We start from the raw sequence: 18,742 nt of genomic DNA on the forward strand, positions 1-18,742 counted from the left end.
GTAGCCCTGGCTTGGAAAGATTACCAGGAGGGCCGTAATATATACTTCCGATCAGGTCATATGATGACTGCTTACTTACTCATTCACTAGTTTTTATTGTAATAAATCCAACTGGAATTTATTATTGAAGTAGGTACGTAGTATGATACGCAACGCGGCACTACCCCAAACTGATTTATGTACTGTAGTACAGACATGCGGAGATATACGGAGATACACATAGTATATTATTATATCGAATCGAATGGATATAGAAGTATTATAATAATTAGCAGTATCAATATTAATCAGTCAACTTCAGTAGATACCTAGTAAAGTACTGTATGCCTAGGTAAACAGTATGAACCACGGTTACTGGTATTCCATCGATGATGATCAACAACAATACTCCGTAGTATGTAGTATACTCCGTACTTAATTACAGTCTACGGAGTAAACAAAGTCTAGAAACACGCAGAACACGAGGGAAATAGAATAAATCACCAAATTATAATTATTAATCCCGCATATTTTTGTGCGTAAGCAGGCCCGGACACGGAGGATTTCATCCGTCCGAATTCCGCCAGTCGAGTCGACAGTACTCTCTGTATTACCTAGGTAATGTACAGTACAGAGTAGGTTAGGTAAGTAACTAGGCAGCTTCACATAGATCGAAATCCTGCTCTGATTGCTTCGTTCGTATTGTCGTCCATGCGATTGGAGGGAAGAAATAGCGTATGTATGTTCTCCGTACTCTGTAATAGTCAATACGGATGGATCATGGTGACTGTGACCATAACAACAATAGTCATACGGAGTACCTTATTCTTCTTTCTATAGCCCCATCTGCATGCAAGATTCCAGTAAATCCCTCTCCTGCAATGAATTGCGTGTTCATCTCAGCCTCCTTTACCGGTGAGGTAGGTAGCTAGCTATAGCTAGTTGGGTGTTTTTGTTCTTATTCTTAGCTGGTTCATGGCGCAGTAAGAGACTTGTGCATGCCTTAAATAAGGTTGACCCAACGAGACATTATTGACTCGCGATACGTTGTGCTGAGCTTACTACGGAGTCCACTTGTCAAAGAAATATTGGTGCCTAGTTAAACGAGAACGAGAACGAGAACGAAGGTGGATTCCGCTAGACCAACCAACAGTTATTGGTATACTTTAGTCTACTTCGACTCTACGATATAGAGAAAAGCTCTGCGGCAGTGCATCTGCATCTGCATCTGCAGACCTGAGAAATGAAATGAAAGGGCCATTCATTGCTGTGATCCTAATGGAAGGATATAAATAAATGTGCTTGCTTGCTGCAACTATTCCCTAAGGAGTATCAAGTAGTCTCAGCTCCGTCAGCTTGCTTCGTTTCGAGATACGAATCCGAGGATGCGATTTTCTAGTAAACAGGCGGCACCAATGTATTATAACCCTAAGATAAAATACTCGAAAAATTACAATGTTTGTTTCAAGAATCGTATTGTATTGTATCTATCAGAACAATTCTGTCATAAAAGTTAAAGCAGCACCAGAAGCTGACTAAGTTACATACCTCAGTCCCCTCAGACAAGAGAAGGCATTTCGGAGCAAAATACCACTTTAGTCTGATGACTAAGCATATCTCATGAACGAATCAACCCATACGGAGGGAGTACAGTCTATTGTTTGGAACCAATAACTCATTCATTTTACCGTTAATTTAAAATTAAAAGTATTATTCAAAAGAGCCTATTAATATTTAGAAGATATCGAAGCCCTCTTTTTAAATATTATTATTATTTTGACATATATTACAGTTCTTAAGAAGGCTATAAAATACTCCGTACTTGGTTCATGTTATATATAGCCTTTGTAGGGGGAATAAATTTGATGTTCCTCGGTGCGGGAAGCCTATACTACTTTTGGACAGAAACTAGTATTAGGTAATCACATATATCTCATGTGATTTTTTCAGTCTAACATCGATTGCAGCGCGAGTGGCCAAGGGTAAGGCGTCGCACTCGTATTTTCGATCGATGCGAAATATCATTCTTTATTTCGTTTCTTCTTTGTCTAGAAGAAAGGCCCTGTAAAAGTTGATTTCTTTTTCTCCTCATGTGGAGAAAAACCTCTATCATAGTTATTTGCCAGGTGATGCTCACCTTGGCCCGATTTATGTTTGACGCCGCTAACTGATTGGCCTCTTATCCGCAGAAATCGTTAACAGTACTCTGTCCAGAGTACTATGTTTTAACTAATGATAGGATACCTCTTTATTACTGTTGGCCAGTCATCTAGGCCTGCTCAACGCTTTCAACAGCATATCGACGAATATTATCACAAGAAGAAGACATCTTTGCGTTACTTCATTATTCGAAAGCCAGGTACTTTCGATCTATAAACTTTATTCTCCTTATGCAGTGAAATCTGTATAGCCCTAGGCTATGTACGTAGTAAGGTATTCACAACGCCTGAGAATCGTCTCTCCAGTCACGATCTACCTGCCCAGTTTCAATGTGGAAGCTGATTGATTCTACTCTGTCATGACTCGGCAGATCGGCCTGAATTGGCTCAGTCGGCACCCGACCCCGAGGGTGAACGGCACTGGCCTGCCGAGTCCTCGTGCTGGTGTTGTTTGAGACTGAATTTTTTTTTCCGACTCCGGTTTTTCCCCGCCCCGCGGGTATCTCCAAATGCATCGAATCTTGCCCCTCACTGGACTTTCACTGTTCCTGCATCAGAATTCTGCAGGTCTTTCTTATTATTGAGTTTATTCAATCAATAATCATTTTCAGCAAGGATAGCAGTAGCCAGCCCCATCTCGTTCTCTCCAACCAACGTTCTAGAAGTTGGGCTAGATAATCGGTAGTCTGGCTGGTATCCCCAGGTTCTTATTTTCATTCTTCTTCCCCATCCTTCCGATCTTTCCCGTTTTAGCAACATCGTCCGACCTGCACGTCAGTCTGTTCATCCGTACATAACAACAATAATACAGACGATAAGATACGATCGATACAGATAACACACTAGTACAGCTATGGCGTCCGCCCATGGGGATCTGGCGCACCTGTTGCCGCTTACGTACAAGCGCTTGATCGCTTCCTGGCTGGAGGAGGACTGTCCCAGCTTCGACTACGGCGGCTTTGTCGTGGGCGAGTCGGAGGGGGAGGCTCGACTGCTGGGGAAGAGTAAGGTTTGTCTTGACTACATATTCCCATGGCAGAAGAGAGATTGAATGGAAAGAGTATTGTTGTGCTGTCATACCATGGATATCATTCTGGCCGTTGATTGATGATTTTCGCCATGGTCGAGATTGACTTTATACTGTATTTTGTTTCGTTCTACAATTATATATGCCCGTCACCATTCTGAATGACAGCCTATTCGACTCGCTGACCAGTGCAGGGCGTGGTGGCCGGCGTTCCCTTTTTCAACGAAGTCTTCGCCCAGCTGGGCTGCACGTGAGTCCCGTGACCTGCCGTCTAATATCTTCATTTTCATCGCTAACCTCTATCAGCGTTGAATGGCATGTGAAGGAGGGCGAGACCATCGAACCCATCAAACACTGCGCCACTGTCCGCGGTCCCATCCGGAAGATCCTCCTTGGTGAGAGGGTGGCCCTGAATATTCTGGCGCGATGTTCGGGGATTGCAACGAAGTAGGTGAAAACTTTCTGGTCTTTATCTTTAATTGCTAGAAGATTACTTCTTATTTCATCTTCTAACTCGTCTAGGAGCTCGTCTCTCGTCAAGGCCCTCCGCTCCCACGGCTGGAAAGGTACCCTGGCAGGCACACGCAAGACGACGCCGGGCTTCCGCGTGGTCGAAAAATACGGCATCCTCGTCGGCGGCGCTGACCCCCACCGACACGATCTCAGCTCGATGACGATGCTCAAGGACAACCACGTCTGGGCGTGCGCGAACAAGAACGCCGCGCTGAGCGGCACCAGCCAGACGCCCGAATCGATCGCGGCCGCCATCCCGATGGCCGTGCAAGCCGCCCGGGCCGCCGGCGGGTTCGCGACCAAAGTCGAAGTCGAGGTGCGCAGCATCGAGGAGGCGAATGCCGCCATCTCCGCGGGCGCCGACGTCATCATGCTGGACAACTTCACGGCTGAAGGAGTCCGCGCCGCCGCGAAGCAGCTCAAGACGGAATGGGCGGCCAAGGGCAAGCCGCCAGGGACGTTCCTGATTGAGGTCAGTGGGGGGTTGACCGAGAGCAATGCGGCGGCTTATGCGTGCGAGGACGTCGATATCCTCTCGACCAGCTCCATTCACCAGGGGACGCCTATCGTCGATTTCTCACTGAAAGTGTCGTTGCGATAGGTCTTTAGATTTTATATCCAAATATGATTACCCGATCAGATCCAGGAATTGGTCTGTCGCTTTCGAGGCTACAAAGTGCCTGCCTTTGCCTGATGTCAGCAGGCAGTAGCATCAGATCAGACTAGCTATAAGTAACAGCTATAACTATGACATAGAAGGCATAATTCAACGTATGTACATACTTGAACGAGGCAAATCAGGTCCGCGGTCACAGCAGTCAGGCCACAAGCTTGCGCCTATCTTGTCGCTAGTATGTCATGAAGTCTAGTGAACGAGTAAATGCCCTGTTCACAGCCAGTCTCCAGCACACCATCTGTGATTACATCTAGCATAGATCCAGTGAAGACGAATCTGACTGCTAAATTTATTTTATTTCATCATCAGATATGATGAGGTCAGTCAGTGCACGGAGTGCTTGTCGTCAGTTGATGAGAGGAGATGAGAGTCCGCGATCAATCGATCGATGGAAAAGGATCCAAGGACCTCTCAATCCAACCAGTTGCTGGTATCATATCATATTGGATCATATCATATTGAGCACACTGAATCAAGAGGGTGTCAAGTCAACCATGGTGTATATTGGTATTGGTATTGGTATTGGTATTGCACTCTCTGCCTTTCGTTCGTCTCGTCTAGTAAGGTAAGGTAAGAATATTGACTGAGCAAATGGCAATGGATGCATGCGCTTCAGCTCAGTTATGCCATGACGAGACGCGATTGAGCGTCCGTCCCAACTTCAGTCGGGCAAGCTGATATCGATCGATGGAGAGAGAGGACAGAGAGAGAGGGCGTAAAGTCTTCCGTCTATGAGAATCTTCCATCGGGTAGACTGTGCCGTGTCATCAGCCATAAAAGCATATGCTGTGCGCGGCGTGCCAACCAAACCCAACACTGTCTGTCTGTCCTTTTGTATTTCTCTCTCTCTCTCTCTCTGTGTGTGTGTGGATGTGTATGTGTGGGTGTGTGTGTGTGTGTGGAATCCACTAAACATCGTCATCGTCGATCAATCGACGCGATCGATTATTGCGACTGAGACTGCGACTGATCGACCACGGAATTGGATCGGACGTATCCGTATCCGTCTGCATCCCTCCATTTCCCTCATTCGCACCCGGACATGTAATACAATATATCATGTCATATCACAAACCCCCCGCACCACCTTCTTCTTTCTTCCCCTTGTTGCTCGGCGGGCCACACTTGTTCGCCTCGCTCCTGTCCACCGTGCCGATCAGCCGCGCCTGCTCGTCGCAGTACTGCGCCATGTAGATGTCCTTGTCTGTGAGGCCACGAGGGTGGTGCGTTGTCCAGTGGACTTGGACGGAGCCTGCTTTCTATTCATCGAATTGTTGTCAATCAGTGTTGATGAAGTTGAGCGGACGGATCATCGCGGAATGGTGCGCTGTCATTGACGAGAGGAAATGAAACGAACGAAAGGACGACTTACGATCGTCATAGTCGAGTGATGATTCTTCGATTTGCTTCGGATGCCGATGATCTGCGCAAAGTCCTGTATACACGGACAACACAAACAAAAATCGTCAGCGGAAATTCAATTCAGAATCCACCATCTGATCCAGTCCAGTCCAGTCTATCCATGCAATTGTATGTAAACCTGGCAACTGGGCCACCAACCAGACACTTAGTATAAGTCTTGAAATAGAACGTCTTCGTCACGCCCATGCGCTCCTCGTCTAGCGTCCATTGGCCCTGTTCGAGCAGGGCCTGCGTCGGCGTGAGGAGCTGGTTCCGATCGACTCCGGGAGCGAAAACGGGCTCTTTCTCTGTCTTTGTGTCCGCCTCCGCCATCGCTATCGCCATTGGGGAGGTGCTGGAGAGGGATCTTCGGTTGGATGGTATGATTGTAATTGGCAGATGACGGGCTGTGAGGGGATGTGATAGAGATAGCGATGATATGGATCGGGGATATCGCCGCAGAGGGCCTCGAAGCGTCAGCGCTGCAGCTGCAGCAGTTGCTGCCATCATACACTTAGTGAATTGGGTAACGTGAGCAGGCTATGATGTATGCAAGATGAGCTAAGCTTGCAATAACAACAATAATAATTCGGGAGAGCTGTCGTGTCGTACCTGGGGACGGACCTAGGCAGGGATCCGGGAGCTGGTTTAGCGGAGTAATACTCTGTACAGTCAAAAGTTTCCGAGCACGTAAATAATAAAAAAAGAAAAAGAAAAAATGGAGAATAAACATTTCTCAACGAAACAATATACGATCAATCCATCTTTATAAAAATAGATTTTTTAATTTTTAATAGATGATCATGTACATTAATTTTTCTTAAGCACTAGTATAAGTATTAAGTAAGTTATTGCCTCTAATAAGAGTAGACATATGAAATAATTTGAAGTTTCACTATTTAAATTTTTTCTTATTTTTTATCTTGATACTTTTTCAATATTTTTTCAAAAATTTTCAAGACAGATAAGTAAAGAATTCAATAGGGGCTTCCTATTTTTTTATTTTTTAAATAACGTGAAGGTGGATATGAGGAGAAAAATTACAGAAAAGTTTCAATAAACGCCTCTGTAGTGTAATGGTTATCACATCGGATTCTGATGTCACATTGGTGTTCCGATAATCCTGGTTCGATTCCAGGCAGGGGCTTCTTATTAAGAAGTTTAATTTTTTAATTTTATTAATTTCCTCAATGCGTTTTTAAAAATTTCAAGTATTTTTTAATATTTTCTTTTTTTTCCTCAATCTTCCTTTTATATATTTTATTCAGATTCTACTATTCACTTCCATAATAGCATGTCAGATTTAGTTTTTTTTTCTTTTTTCTTATTTTTTTTTCAGAATAATAATGTTTAGATATTCCCACTCTTATATTTAAATTTTGCATAGGCTTTATATATAAATTTTCAAAGTAAATAATCGTTCAACACTTGTACAGAGAGTGTATATATATATACAGTTTTTGTAACTTGTTTTCAATTCCGTAAAAAGGGAGAATTAAATTATAAATTTAAAGCTCTTAGTATAATGTAATTTAAAAAAGAAAAACATTTTAGCAATAATATTAACTGCTAATTAATACGAAATTTAAATGAGATTTATAGTACCTAACCAGTTCCGTGGAAAATTGGGCCAAAAAATATTTAGGGAGTTGCTTTCAGTTTCTTCAGAACGCTATAAGCTACAGTAGTCCTCTGTACTGTAACCTGCCCTACATTGGAGAGTATAATACGGAGTAAACTCTCCGTCAAAGGTAGCATTCTTGGACACTTACAGTTAAAAATACAAAATACTTATCTTATCATGACTCATGAACAAGACAAGACTATAAATATCAACCAAGGAAATCGCAGATAAAAGAAATCATATTCTGGGACAAGTGTCTGGATCGATTTGCTGGACTCCTTATACTCCACAGTCCGTGCGGAGTACTAAGAGCAACGATATCCATCCATATCCTGTTCGAGGGGTAGACAGACGACTGGACCAGTCATAGCTTGATTTGTTTTCAGCTGCAGGGCTGAGTTTGCTAACGACCCAGTTGCTGCGCCGCACAGCCAGCAAATCACGACGTTTGACCGTCGAATCATGGAGCAAATGCGCTGGTCGATCTATTTCTAATGGACACCGCAGAACTGGTCTGATCAGACCATTTGGGCCTAAAAAGAGGAATCGAATATATTATTATCCATGATGGTCTGCCTGAGCAGCAGCAGCGAGTTGTTCACCGCTGCATAAATGTCGTTCCTTGCTGTTTCCCGTCTGTATACTGTTAGAGATGCCATGTTCCCGATAATCATATCTATACTGGCTGTTACCAGCCTAATCAGCCTGGGAGAAGGTGAGTCACTCATACATACTGGCAACACAGCAAGCTCCTTTCAACTGACTCGGCTCGTCTAGGATGCAGGTGACATCTCCCAAAGCAGGCGACGTGGTCGACGCCTCTCAAGGCTTCACCATCACCTGGACCTCTGGCGCAGGTGACCCCAGCACAGTTGAAATCTTTATCGGTGAGGAAACGACCCAGTTCAGTCGGGAACTGGCCATCAATGTCTCTGTCTCGCTTGGTTCCTATGCCGTCCCGCCAATCCAGGGACTCGTGCCTGATGGATCTGGATATGAGATTGTTCTCGACGCAGTCGGCGGTGGTGAAGGGACTACCTCGGGGCAGTTTTCGGTCATAGAATCGACTCCAAGTGAATCTTCGGCTCCTACTTCGACGAGTAATGGGACTGCCACCGTCACAGCCTCTGCGAGTAGTTCGCTCGTCACATCATCTGCATCTTCAGCACCAGCACCAGCAACGACGACAACAGCAACACCTTCCCCCACCACAGTCCTGAAGAACACTTCTGGCCTGTCGTCAGGAATAAAGGCCGGGATAGGCGTCGGAGTCGCTGCCGGTGTCATTATCCTCCTCACAATTCTCGCCCTTCTGCTCTTCCGCCACCGAAAACAGAAACATCATCGTGTCGGCGGCGATGACAGCGTGGATGACGGCGACATCGTGCCACCTGATATCGCAGAAGCGCCAGAGGAATTCATTGCAGAAGCTCCAGACTCGCTCGCTGAGAGAAAGCAGGGGAAAGACAAACCTGGGCCTGTTGGGGACCACGAGTGGCCACGCGCGGAACTGCCGACAGAGCGAGAGCCGCAAGAATTACCTGCTTGAAGATTTCGATTCGAAATGGTCTGCTTGATGATGAAATCAACTGTTATATGAGGAAGAGGAAAAGGATATAACCTGGCGCGGCCATGTGAATGAATGAAATGCATTTGTTGATAGCATGAACTTATAGAACTAAGTAATACTAAATACTAATCTTTTCGACAGATTGGGTATGCTGTACATACCTGCTCTGATGATAACAGGCCAGTCCATTGCAACATCCGTATGTATGCACATGCATTCATTCAATAACCATGTTTTGAGACTTTGAATAGAAGGATCATTGACAAGTTGATCAGTATCCGATTGAGAGAGAGAGAGAGAGAGAGAAATAGCGAGATAAAGTGAGATCTGATTCAAATTATTATTATTAATTACATACATCAGAGCAGAGCGGAGTTATGAATGAATACACGATGTTATTACATGAATCAGGGTTACATGAATTTGAATCCTCCAATGTATATCCACTGCACAGGCATGATATCTATCGACTACCCCTGATTTTCCCCTGTATGTACCCTTCCGAACCCTGACGGAGCATTTCGATCGATGTCTCGATTTTTTTTTTGAGCGGCATGAATCAATGATACCTGTCGCCAGGCAGCGAAAGTTGTCTCGCTGGAGACAACGCTGCTTAAGCTGGCTTTGCCTAATGTACTTCTGCTTGGTGATTCTTCCATTGATGACGCGATTTTTTCCACTGCGTCGTTGTCATCGAATGGTGAAGGTGTGTCATTGCTGGTGTTGGGGTTCTGGTAGCAGTGTGGTAGTCACTATCATGATGATTAGCAAAATGTTTGTAAAGTTGATTAAGTAAATCATTTATAAAACTAGTAAATAAAATATCTGCAAAGTCACGCAAGACTATATATATGAAGAATTGAGAATACCCACTCATGATCAATAAAATAGCCTTGCAGACAAGGAACTGGGCAGCTCATTTTTTGTGGCATGCTCGATCCTTTACATATAAGTACTGTAGGAATATATATTATTGAATACATACCGTGTCCTGGAATGCTAGTCGTAATTTGCCAAACGAGTGATGGACAGCAGAAGTCAGTGTCATCGCGTTCGAGGGATCGTTGATATTAGAAGCATTCAAGATTTTTTTTTTCAACTTCAGGAAAAAAAAAACATCGGTAGAGGCCTCGTCTACATTTCCGAAGCAGATTTTATTTACATGGGGTCTAAGAGTTAGCATACACCCCCTTTTCAACAATGCCACTTGGGAATCGAACATCTCCATCCTCGAAATTTGCGTAACAGAAGAGAATTAATTATGTGAGCAACCTGGATCTCATTTTCGGACCTCTTTTGATCATTTTTTTTTTCTCAGAAGCTTTGGTTTGGTCACTGAGGACGTGGGCTGTGACTGTTCAAGCTTCATAGCCCAGTCCAGTACTTCTCAGGAATATCGTCTCCTCATACGTGGTCAGGAACCCGTACAGGGTCTGGCAGTCATCCATGTATCGAATTACCTGTCCTGCTCGATTGATTAGCAGGTAGTTCCTTAAGGGCAACCCCCGACGGTATGTGATCGTCTTTGATCCCCTAACTTTCGTTCCCTAATGCCTCCCATGGCAGAATCGCTCGATTCACTGTGCACCTTGAACTGAGTGGATGCTGAAGTCATTTATAATGTCTGGCACGGGAAGGACCATGGAGGGTTTGTCATCGTCTGGCTAATCTAATCGCCTGCATAATGATCTGTTCACTCATTGTAGTGATTTACCGTTCAGTGCAGGTGCTGGTTGCCGTTGCCATCTTGACATGTCAAAAAGGTGAATGTTGCGGCGTAGATTCTGCAGGTTGCTGCCGGCTGATATGACGTGGTGTGAACAGATAAGGACCATGTCCGATCAGGAGAGGTAATAAAGTGCTTGACCAACTTCTGCCGCTCTACCATGTCGATGTCTGCATGGAAGACCTCTGCATCCAGTGAGAAAACCTCAGCCAAAGCAGGCACAAGAAAAAAGAAAGCAAGAAAGACCGAAAGCGAGAAGGCGAATCAGACGCAGCCAGATACGTCGAGCTGGACCACCTGGCAGTATTGTACGCCTTTAGTACTCACGACCCTGCTCCTCCACAGCATCGGTGTAGGCCAAGTCAAGAATCTTGAGCTCGTAATCAGTCTGATTATCATACCCGTAAGAGAAGAAATGGAAGAGAAGTTGGCCATTCATGTCGACAAGGCAGAGAGGTTCTCTGCAGTGCCAATGAAGGACTGCTGAGCGGGATTGGTGCACCATATGATGCATTTCTCGCGATGATACAGCTCTTCCTGTGGAGTTTTGACGAGCCACACAGTAAAAACTCAGGTATCAAGGTCAGAGAGACGACTCAGGTGTCCATAGGTACATACGCCCAAGTACGCGGGTTTGCCTGCCCACGGTTCGATATTGTAGTCTTAATGGGATTGACTGTGCATCGGGGATGACATCTATATTGAATCAGAACTTCCAGGGATTCCGCCTGACACAATGCTGTAATGTCCTTCTATGCAGGCATCGCTCATGCCGTTCGTCGACTTCACGATAGAGCAAGAGGTCGGGCGAAAGTGCATCATCTTTGAACTCGTAGTAGTTCACTACCCAGTCCATGGTGACTTCTTCCAGCACCTGTTGGATGCTGACAACTTGCCTGTGGTGAGGATATTTTGGCGGAAGTTGTACCTGCTCGTCACGGGCCGGTGCTTGCTGCTCGATCCTGGACACCGGATCCAGGATCGGGCTGTACGTGTCGCTGCTCGACCAACTCCTCACTTGTCTGCTTGACTGAGAGAATAGGTTGGGATCTGTACAGGCACTCAAATGAAATCTGAAGAGATATTCGACCTTTTTGAAACAGAATAGTGTCTTCGACAATAGAGCCCTCGCGAGATGTAGTAGACTTGCTGCAGCGGATTTGGAGTAAGACTGGTCAGAAAGATAGTCGTCGCTGAATATCTGACTGTGTAACGGATTTCCTTGGATACAACAAGCTCCGATAGCTTCAGCGTACTCTGCTGTCGACATGGCTTTAGTCATCGTTGACGCAGCGACTTCGCGAATCATCATCAAGTCGATTTGAGAAGTGCGGAATCGAAACCAATGATATCAACTTGCTAGAATCATTGATAAAAAAAAATTGGCAAGTCTTAAAGGAGACAAAATGGACAATCATTCTTACACTTTCGCTGGGATTAATCATATACCTCTCTAAGAGGTTGTCGGGACTCGCTGGCCATCTCCAAGTGGATAAGTATCCTCGCAAGGATCCAATGGACAGATAGTGGGCTGACTGTCCCCGAATTGGACATTCAGTCCTTGATATAGACTGTGCAGAAAGTGCCCACAGCGTTGCAGACCCGCTCGACGAAACGAAACAGATCTCGCTCATGGTTGCTCTTGATTCCGCATTGATTACACACACGATCTCTGTAATCTTTCTCCTCTCGTCATTGCAAATGATCGTCCAATGCTTCTCCAGATTCTCCACAGGAATTCAATACGGCCATTCAAAGGATTCGAGTGCGTTTCTGTATACGACGGCTCTTGGAAGTTCACCATGTTTCTGCTGAGAGTATATAACATGCTGCATATTGAGCGACACTGCTGGCGGTGTAACTCGCAGGAACCGATCGAATGATCGGTTCAACTGGCTGCATGCTAGTCGCAGGGACTGGTTGCAGACAGAACAACGGAGAAAGCTGATGTCTGTCTCCGAACCGTATGGTGCCCATGATCTTGTGGTGTTGTTTCAAGAGGACGATTGGAATCAATGCGTTTGGTTCAAGAGTTTGACATCTTCGCCTGCAATGGAGTCGAGGTGAAGTTCTTCCTGACCAGTTCGGATCCCGCCACCGGGTCTGTATATAGTAGGACCTTGCTCTGCTGCACCGTCATTTAGAGCATTAAATGCTTTAGCAAATCGAATGCCTTGTCGGGTGTGGAGCATCACGAATTGCCTCTCATTGACATAGCTACAGGCAGCATTGGAAATTCCGAAATTCCTGTTCCTCAACGTCTCACTTTGGCTTCTTGCGAAACAACGTATGCAAGATCTCGATGCGCTAGCTTTTGTATATACCAAGAAGCTTTTCCGATCCCACTGGGTCCGATAATTGACGTGTACGGGGCGAGGTAATCACAGAGGTATATAGTGGTTGAAGTATATCAGTGGCCTGTCTGCTCGTAGGCTCTTGTTGTGATGTCTCGTCCCTTCTGCTGTGCCATAGCCTGGAGCTGGCAGCATCACTTGTTGCGAAAGGACCCGAGGAAGCATAGAGCACTGAAACTGCAAAGAAAACCTGTGCAGTGTCCGTTGTTCCACATGTTGATTGGTGCCGTCGTCTCCATCTCACAGGAAGCCTTGAGGGCTCGAGAAAGGATTTTGCTCTGCTCATCAAGAAGATCATTCAGGCGGGTCGTAAGAGCGATGATGCGATCTTTTTTTTTCGTCCTTCGGAATCGGGCGGGAGGACACGAACTCCACAGAGGGAGTCTTATTGAGACGGACTAGATCATGATTAGCAGTGAACATGCATGCATTGCTGATGACTTACGGCGATCAGAATCCATGATTGTCGAAGATAGAAAGAGAAGAGAACTTGCGATCCCTATTGTGCAACATTAGCCATACTGCATGATATGTGGTATCGGGGAACCAACGCACCGTGCATCCGATGTTGTTCGTCACGGATGGGAATCCGCTTGCTTTGTGCGTATAAGTGATGCAGAGCTGTTCCGCGAAGTGGCTTTTTCTCTGACTGTCAGACACAAACAGTAGGCCGGAGTTGCTGGTGACTCCATGTCGGTATCATCCTGGACTCCTTTTCCCACTGGAACCCATTCTAATGCTCGAGGTTGGTTGAACAATCATTGAAACCGAATACATTTATGGATTTGTTGTGTCCGAGACTGAGCGATATCCTAGCATTTCGGTATCGCGAGAACGGCAGATTGACAGACGGCGACTGCAAGACCAGCGGTTAGTTATGCTGGCAAAGTAGAAGCTGCGATTTAATTACTTACTTCCTGGCTGAAGTGTAAGCCGAGCAGTCAACCGACTGGGAAGGATTCTCCACTCGCAGGGCAGTCGCAATGATTTCATGTTTCGATTGAGTTCGACACACTGGCAACAGGATCAAGAACGAGCTCTCAGAAAATGCGACACACTATCAATCAGCTCTTCACGCCTTGTGGCTCGCTACTAGAGTAACGGCGACGATTATTTGTGCAAGATGTTTCATGGCATCGGCTCTTTTGTTGCTCCATGGCCCATACGTGTGCATTGTCAGAAATGCTTGCGGAGTCACGACTCCTTCGGTCAGGTACTCGACACGCGCGATGCATGGCGTGTTGGCGAAAAGTTCGACTGATGATCTTCTTTGCTTTTGATGGTCACCTAATGCCTTCAGTTGTGGAGGACTGGTAAAGGTGACCAGATGAGGTGCTTCTGCTCAGGCTTCAGTTTTGACGACATCTTGAGGATGGAAAGCGAGGTTGTTCAAAGTAGTAAATTGTTCTTGAAGCAGTCAATTGCTGTGAAAGATTGCACTAGAAATGCTAACTCGAGGAACAACTCACCTAATTGACAAACGCCGGGATTTCCCAGTCACTTCAATGACTGAAGAACTTCGCTCTGGGGAACTATGAGGCTGTTGTCCGTGGCAAAGAGAGACACTATCATTCGACAGGATAATGAACTCCCATCTTCTACCCAGAATTCACCAGTGCGTCCATTGTTTCCAGCTCCGGTCTCGGGCATGTCATCGTAATCGAAATGTTTCGGATCGCATACTGTTTGCCGTGTGTCCAATGTACAATCATTCCTGATTGAATCGGTAACTGTCCAACCCAACTCCATCGCTCGTGCCACAGTATTGTGACGAATCACGGGGCAATACTACAAGACGTATGTTCCTGGAGTCTGTGGATGCGGTTCTTGTTCGAAGAACATGGTCTGGTTGTAAGTGCTCATGAATCCATGCCGCACGTTAGCGTGGCATATATATATAGAACAGTAGAATATATCGACAGAAATAGGCGACGAAGGAGTGAGATAAAGACGTCGAAGAAATTGGAAACAATCCTAGTTGTGGCCGGTTTTCATATAGGCGAAAGGGGTCTGTTTGCTGGCTGGATTTGTTCGTCGATGTGCATAGGCGAGGATTGGCGAACACCCTGGAACCATGGCCAACAACCGTGGAATGAAACTGGATAGGGGTGGCGAATTGTTGATTTGCTCGTAATCGAAGAAATGTGCTCATCGTCTTCAGCATGCTCGAAAAGCTGTCACGAGAGAAAATCTGGCCAGGGAGGTTTTAGGGGCATCGAATTCGTCGTCCTCAAGATCGTTATTATGGGATCCAACTGTCTCTGACCCTTGACCAAATGGTCAGGGCTTGCTGTTGGATGTTCATTTTAAGAGAATTTCCAGACTTTGTCGCTGGATAATAGGTCGAGATTCTAATATCTCCGATACGAGTGGGCGAGCAGACTTTGAGGATGGTTGACGTTTGGTATACGGCAGAACACCTCCCCATAGTAAAATTGGATGAAATTATTAAAATATCTTACCATGTCGTACTCAGACAGAGTCAAGTGTCCCGCCTGTATTCCACAATGTCATATGATTGGGAGATTTCTGAAGAAGATGTGTGGCCGACATGAGCGATCATCGAGCTTCATTCTCTGACTATGCTGTCGTCACGCCGATTCATGACCTGGACAACGAAGTAGGAGATTCTGTCGCAGCCGTTGAACCCCAGATGCGGAAATAGTGCTGCACCGCGGACGTATGCCTTGTTGATTGTCTCCTCAGAGGGGCTGTCTGAAAGTCCGACGAAATGGTTGAAGAACACAAACCCGTTCTCATTCTCCCACAGTGCTTTCATGTCCTTGCTATCCGGGATGTGTTTTCCATCACGGGCATATTGTTGACAACGATGATGGACACGATCAGGACGTTCGAATGTGTCATGCATGATGATTTTTGAGCACCATGGCGCCCGTTTTCCTGGAGGAATATGGTCTGTTCGAATGTTGTTGGACACTTCTCTCTCGACGAATCTCGTTGACGGTACAAATACCGTAATGCATCCGGTATAGGTGTTGCACGATCCCAGTCCTGCTGCACTTGATGTCGGTTGATGTCCGTTAAGGTTCATCCGAGATATTCCGCCAGAGTACATATGAACGGACAGGACCAACAAAATGAAATAAAAGATATGCTGCTTCTGGCCCACTGGGCCCAGCCTGACGTTGAGGAGAGCTCGAACAAACACCCGACGTGAGAGACGTCAATGACGAGACCCTTGCGGAAGAAAACGAAGTCAGTCTACAGCGCTGGAGCGAAATAATTAGGTTTCAGCACCAACCAAAGATGGCGACGTCGCTGCACGTTTTGAGTATTTTTTGGCTTGTTGCGACAGACGCACCGCATTGGTAACAAGCGATATGAGGGTTCCATTGTCCATGGCCTTTTCCAACTTTCTTGCTGCATTTACCTCGGTGACTTCTGCTGGATTGAAGTCTGAAAAATGCATCACTCTGGTATTCTTTGCTTCAAGAATGGCGAGTTTTGTTTCGGTTCCTCCCTGGCGCAGAGTCCATTGCATGTCGAAACGACTCTGCGGGCCAGACAGCTTGCTCTCGCAGCATACCTGCGAACCTGGTGGAAGAAGCATGCAGCATAATCCGCCGAAATCATTGACTTGCTGATGAGATGATGATATCGCAATCTCCCAACCCGAGAGGGGGAAAGATTGCTGAACGGGGATAGACTTGCTTTGGAGTCCGAGCAGTTGGGTTCTCTGCAACCCTCGCAAAAATGGTTAAAAAAGACGAAGCCATTCGTTGGAAGAGTGCATAACCTGCGTTGTTCTGCAGACACCTTTCGATTAGCTTGGAAGATGAAGATGGGAAGCTTGACAGATGCTGGTAAGTAATGTACATACCGTATGCTTTGTCAATGGACATCAATGCCGCAACCGCCTCTGTCCTAAGATTCATCAAGCCATTCGGAAGTCGATCCTCCAATCTGTGCCCATTCTCTGCATTAGTGTCTGAGTGTCAGAGAAAGCTGGTGCATGGAGAATGAGATGAACCAACTTGAAGACGACAGGGAGAAGCACGGCTTTTGTAACGGATTCGAAGTGCAGGATGCTCGGACGATGTCGATGTGAAGATACATGAAGGTCCGTCACGTTGAAAAGGAAGGAGTGCCATCAAAGATTTATAAACGAGGAGGCAGATATAGTGCTGACAATCTTTCGAGGTGGGACCAGTGAAAAGGAGAAGATTGCATCAGGGTTGAATCTCCAAGGCAGGGCTTGTGGTCAGATGAGTTGAGGCCCTTGGTGTGTACATATAGGATAAAGAGTATGTATATAGAAAGAATGTATATAAGCAAGACTGGTACAGGATAGAGGAAGAAAGAAAATGTTGAGAGAGTAGCGGGGGCGGAAGGGGATATTTATAACCAGACTGGCCCTGCTTCATTCACTTACCCGTTCGCTTCGCTTCCTAAGCGAGGCCAGAAAAGGATTAAATCATCCACCTGCATAGGGATAGTTACAGCTGCTGGTGCAGGAAACGGGTGAATATGTCAGTGGACTTGACGGTGACAGTGACTGGGAGATCTCCGGAGATAGGGCTATCAGGGTTACTGCCCCGGAAGACCTGCGTAGTAGTGACTGTCGATGAAGACGATCAAGACGATCTATTTTGACTGACTGAGAATTAGGACTCCTAGCTTGACTAGACTAAAGACGATGGGTAGAGAAGATCAGAATCACGAGAAATTGGTCCGATTCCAAGCCCAAATCCTGGAAGGGTCGATTCCGCTTCGTCTTCTCGGATAGCTACCTGCTTGACGAGTGCGATTCCCTTTGTTCCCAGAGGCTGGCAGCAGGTAATCAGGGTGTGCATAAACCTGTCGGCCTGCTCCGATCAACTGACCCTTTTTGCAGGGCAATGGCGACGACAACGATGCATTGGATGTTCTGGGTACTTTGAGTACATAGAGTCCTGTTGAAATCTTCACGAATCAAGATTGCCGAATACTCTAGAATGATATAAAATAAGATACCTGCTAGTTATGCTTCTATCTACAAAGCAAGCACAATGTCAAGCTTCTTTCGTAAGTGTACGTGTCTAAACTACTGGCTACTGGATGCGCTGCGTTGGTCCGTCCGTCGGATGAGAGCATGAAAGAAACCAGATATAGCGCCAAAAGCTGTGTTTAAAGTTGACGATTGATCGATATTGATACCATTTTGGGAAGATCCTCATGAAATGGAGTTCTGCATAAGCTTACGAGTTTCCCTGTTCTTTGTACACAGGATTAATTAAGATTTTAGCACTAAAAGTAGGATATACGCATGCATGTTGTGTCACCTCATCTACTTACAAACACTTCGTCGCAAATGTGACTTTCCAATAGAGCCAATGCCAGGCAGGTTCCCGGCCAGTCTCACAGCTCCCACAAATCTTGCCAAAGCCACTCACCAATCTGACTAGCGTTAATGCGACAAGAACGCAAGAATGGTGGCCGGAATCAAACGGGCGTGGCGAACGGAATAAAGGGCAATAACAGCTGTCTTGGTAGAGGATCCTGATCATCAGGCTGTGTGAAACGTGACTGCAGCAAATCCTGTCCTGCAATGTGAAGTCTGAGGCCAACGAGCTGCTCAATGGGTCTTCAAGATGATGTATACCCATGCAATCTGTCCTCACGTAGTAGAGGCCGCCATCCTGGGTCTGCAGAAAGTAACATTCTGCGTTGGGTCACGGTACTTGTAAAATCTAACATAGCACCAGAAGTAGCA

At 45.9% G+C, this 18,742-nt stretch overlaps 6 protein-coding genes and 1 non-coding gene across 7 annotated transcripts; 3 read left to right on the top strand and 4 right to left on the bottom strand.

Annotated features, from left to right (window-relative positions):
* Positions 1 to 2,991: 2,991 nt before the first annotated feature.
* On the top strand, positions 2,992 to 4,279 carry VTN77DRAFT_7742 (uncharacterized protein; the record flags this gene model as incomplete). Its single annotated transcript, XM_069424164.1, has 4 exons — positions 2,992 to 3,147; positions 3,360 to 3,415; positions 3,472 to 3,612; positions 3,688 to 4,279. 4 exons carry the CDS (start codon positions 2,992 to 2,994, stop codon positions 4,277 to 4,279), a joined length of 945 nt encoding a protein of 314 aa, XP_069275126.1.
* Positions 4,280 to 5,421: 1,142 nt separating this feature from the next.
* Positions 5,422 to 6,100, bottom strand: VTN77DRAFT_7743 (uncharacterized protein; the record flags this gene model as incomplete). Its single annotated transcript, XM_069424165.1, has 3 exons — positions 5,422 to 5,613; positions 5,727 to 5,789; positions 5,915 to 6,100. 3 exons carry the CDS (start codon positions 6,098 to 6,100, stop codon positions 5,422 to 5,424), a joined length of 441 nt encoding a protein of 146 aa, XP_069275127.1.
* A 717-nt stretch (positions 6,101 to 6,817) lies between these two features.
* VTN77DRAFT_t118 lies at positions 6,818 to 6,902 on the top strand. Its single transcript has one exon. It is a non-coding gene; the product is annotated as a tRNA-Gln (tRNA).
* Positions 6,903 to 8,157: 1,255 nt separating this feature from the next.
* On the top strand, positions 8,158 to 8,928 carry VTN77DRAFT_7744 (uncharacterized protein; the record flags this gene model as incomplete). The annotated part of the gene is made up of 1 exon (XM_069424166.1): positions 8,158 to 8,928. The coding sequence occupies one exon, from the start codon at positions 8,158 to 8,160 to the stop codon at positions 8,926 to 8,928; it is 771 nt and encodes a 256-aa protein (XP_069275128.1).
* A 1,738-nt stretch (positions 8,929 to 10,666) lies between these two features.
* VTN77DRAFT_7745 (uncharacterized protein) lies at positions 10,667 to 11,114 on the bottom strand (the record flags this gene model as incomplete). The annotated part of the gene is made up of 2 exons (XM_069424167.1): positions 10,667 to 10,860; positions 11,003 to 11,114. 2 exons carry the CDS (start codon positions 11,112 to 11,114, stop codon positions 10,667 to 10,669), a joined length of 306 nt encoding a protein of 101 aa, XP_069275129.1.
* A 267-nt stretch (positions 11,115 to 11,381) lies between these two features.
* Positions 11,382 to 11,987, bottom strand: VTN77DRAFT_7746 (uncharacterized protein; the record flags this gene model as incomplete). Its single annotated transcript, XM_069424168.1, has 1 exon — positions 11,382 to 11,987. One exon carries the CDS (start codon positions 11,985 to 11,987, stop codon positions 11,382 to 11,384), a length of 606 nt encoding a protein of 201 aa, XP_069275130.1.
* Positions 11,988 to 15,598: 3,611 nt separating this feature from the next.
* Positions 15,599 to 16,105, bottom strand: VTN77DRAFT_7747 (uncharacterized protein; the record flags this gene model as incomplete). The annotated part of the gene is made up of 1 exon (XM_069424169.1): positions 15,599 to 16,105. One exon carries the CDS (start codon positions 16,103 to 16,105, stop codon positions 15,599 to 15,601), a length of 507 nt encoding a protein of 168 aa, XP_069275131.1.
* Positions 16,106 to 18,742: the final 2,637 nt, after the last annotated feature.

The sequence above is a fragment of the Rasamsonia byssochlamydoides genome, assembly GCF_041956645.1.
Source record: "Rasamsonia byssochlamydoides strain NRRL 3658 unplaced genomic scaffold VTN77scaffold_64, whole genome shotgun sequence".
NCBI lineage: Eukaryota > Fungi > Ascomycota > Eurotiomycetes > Eurotiales > Trichocomaceae > Rasamsonia > Rasamsonia byssochlamydoides.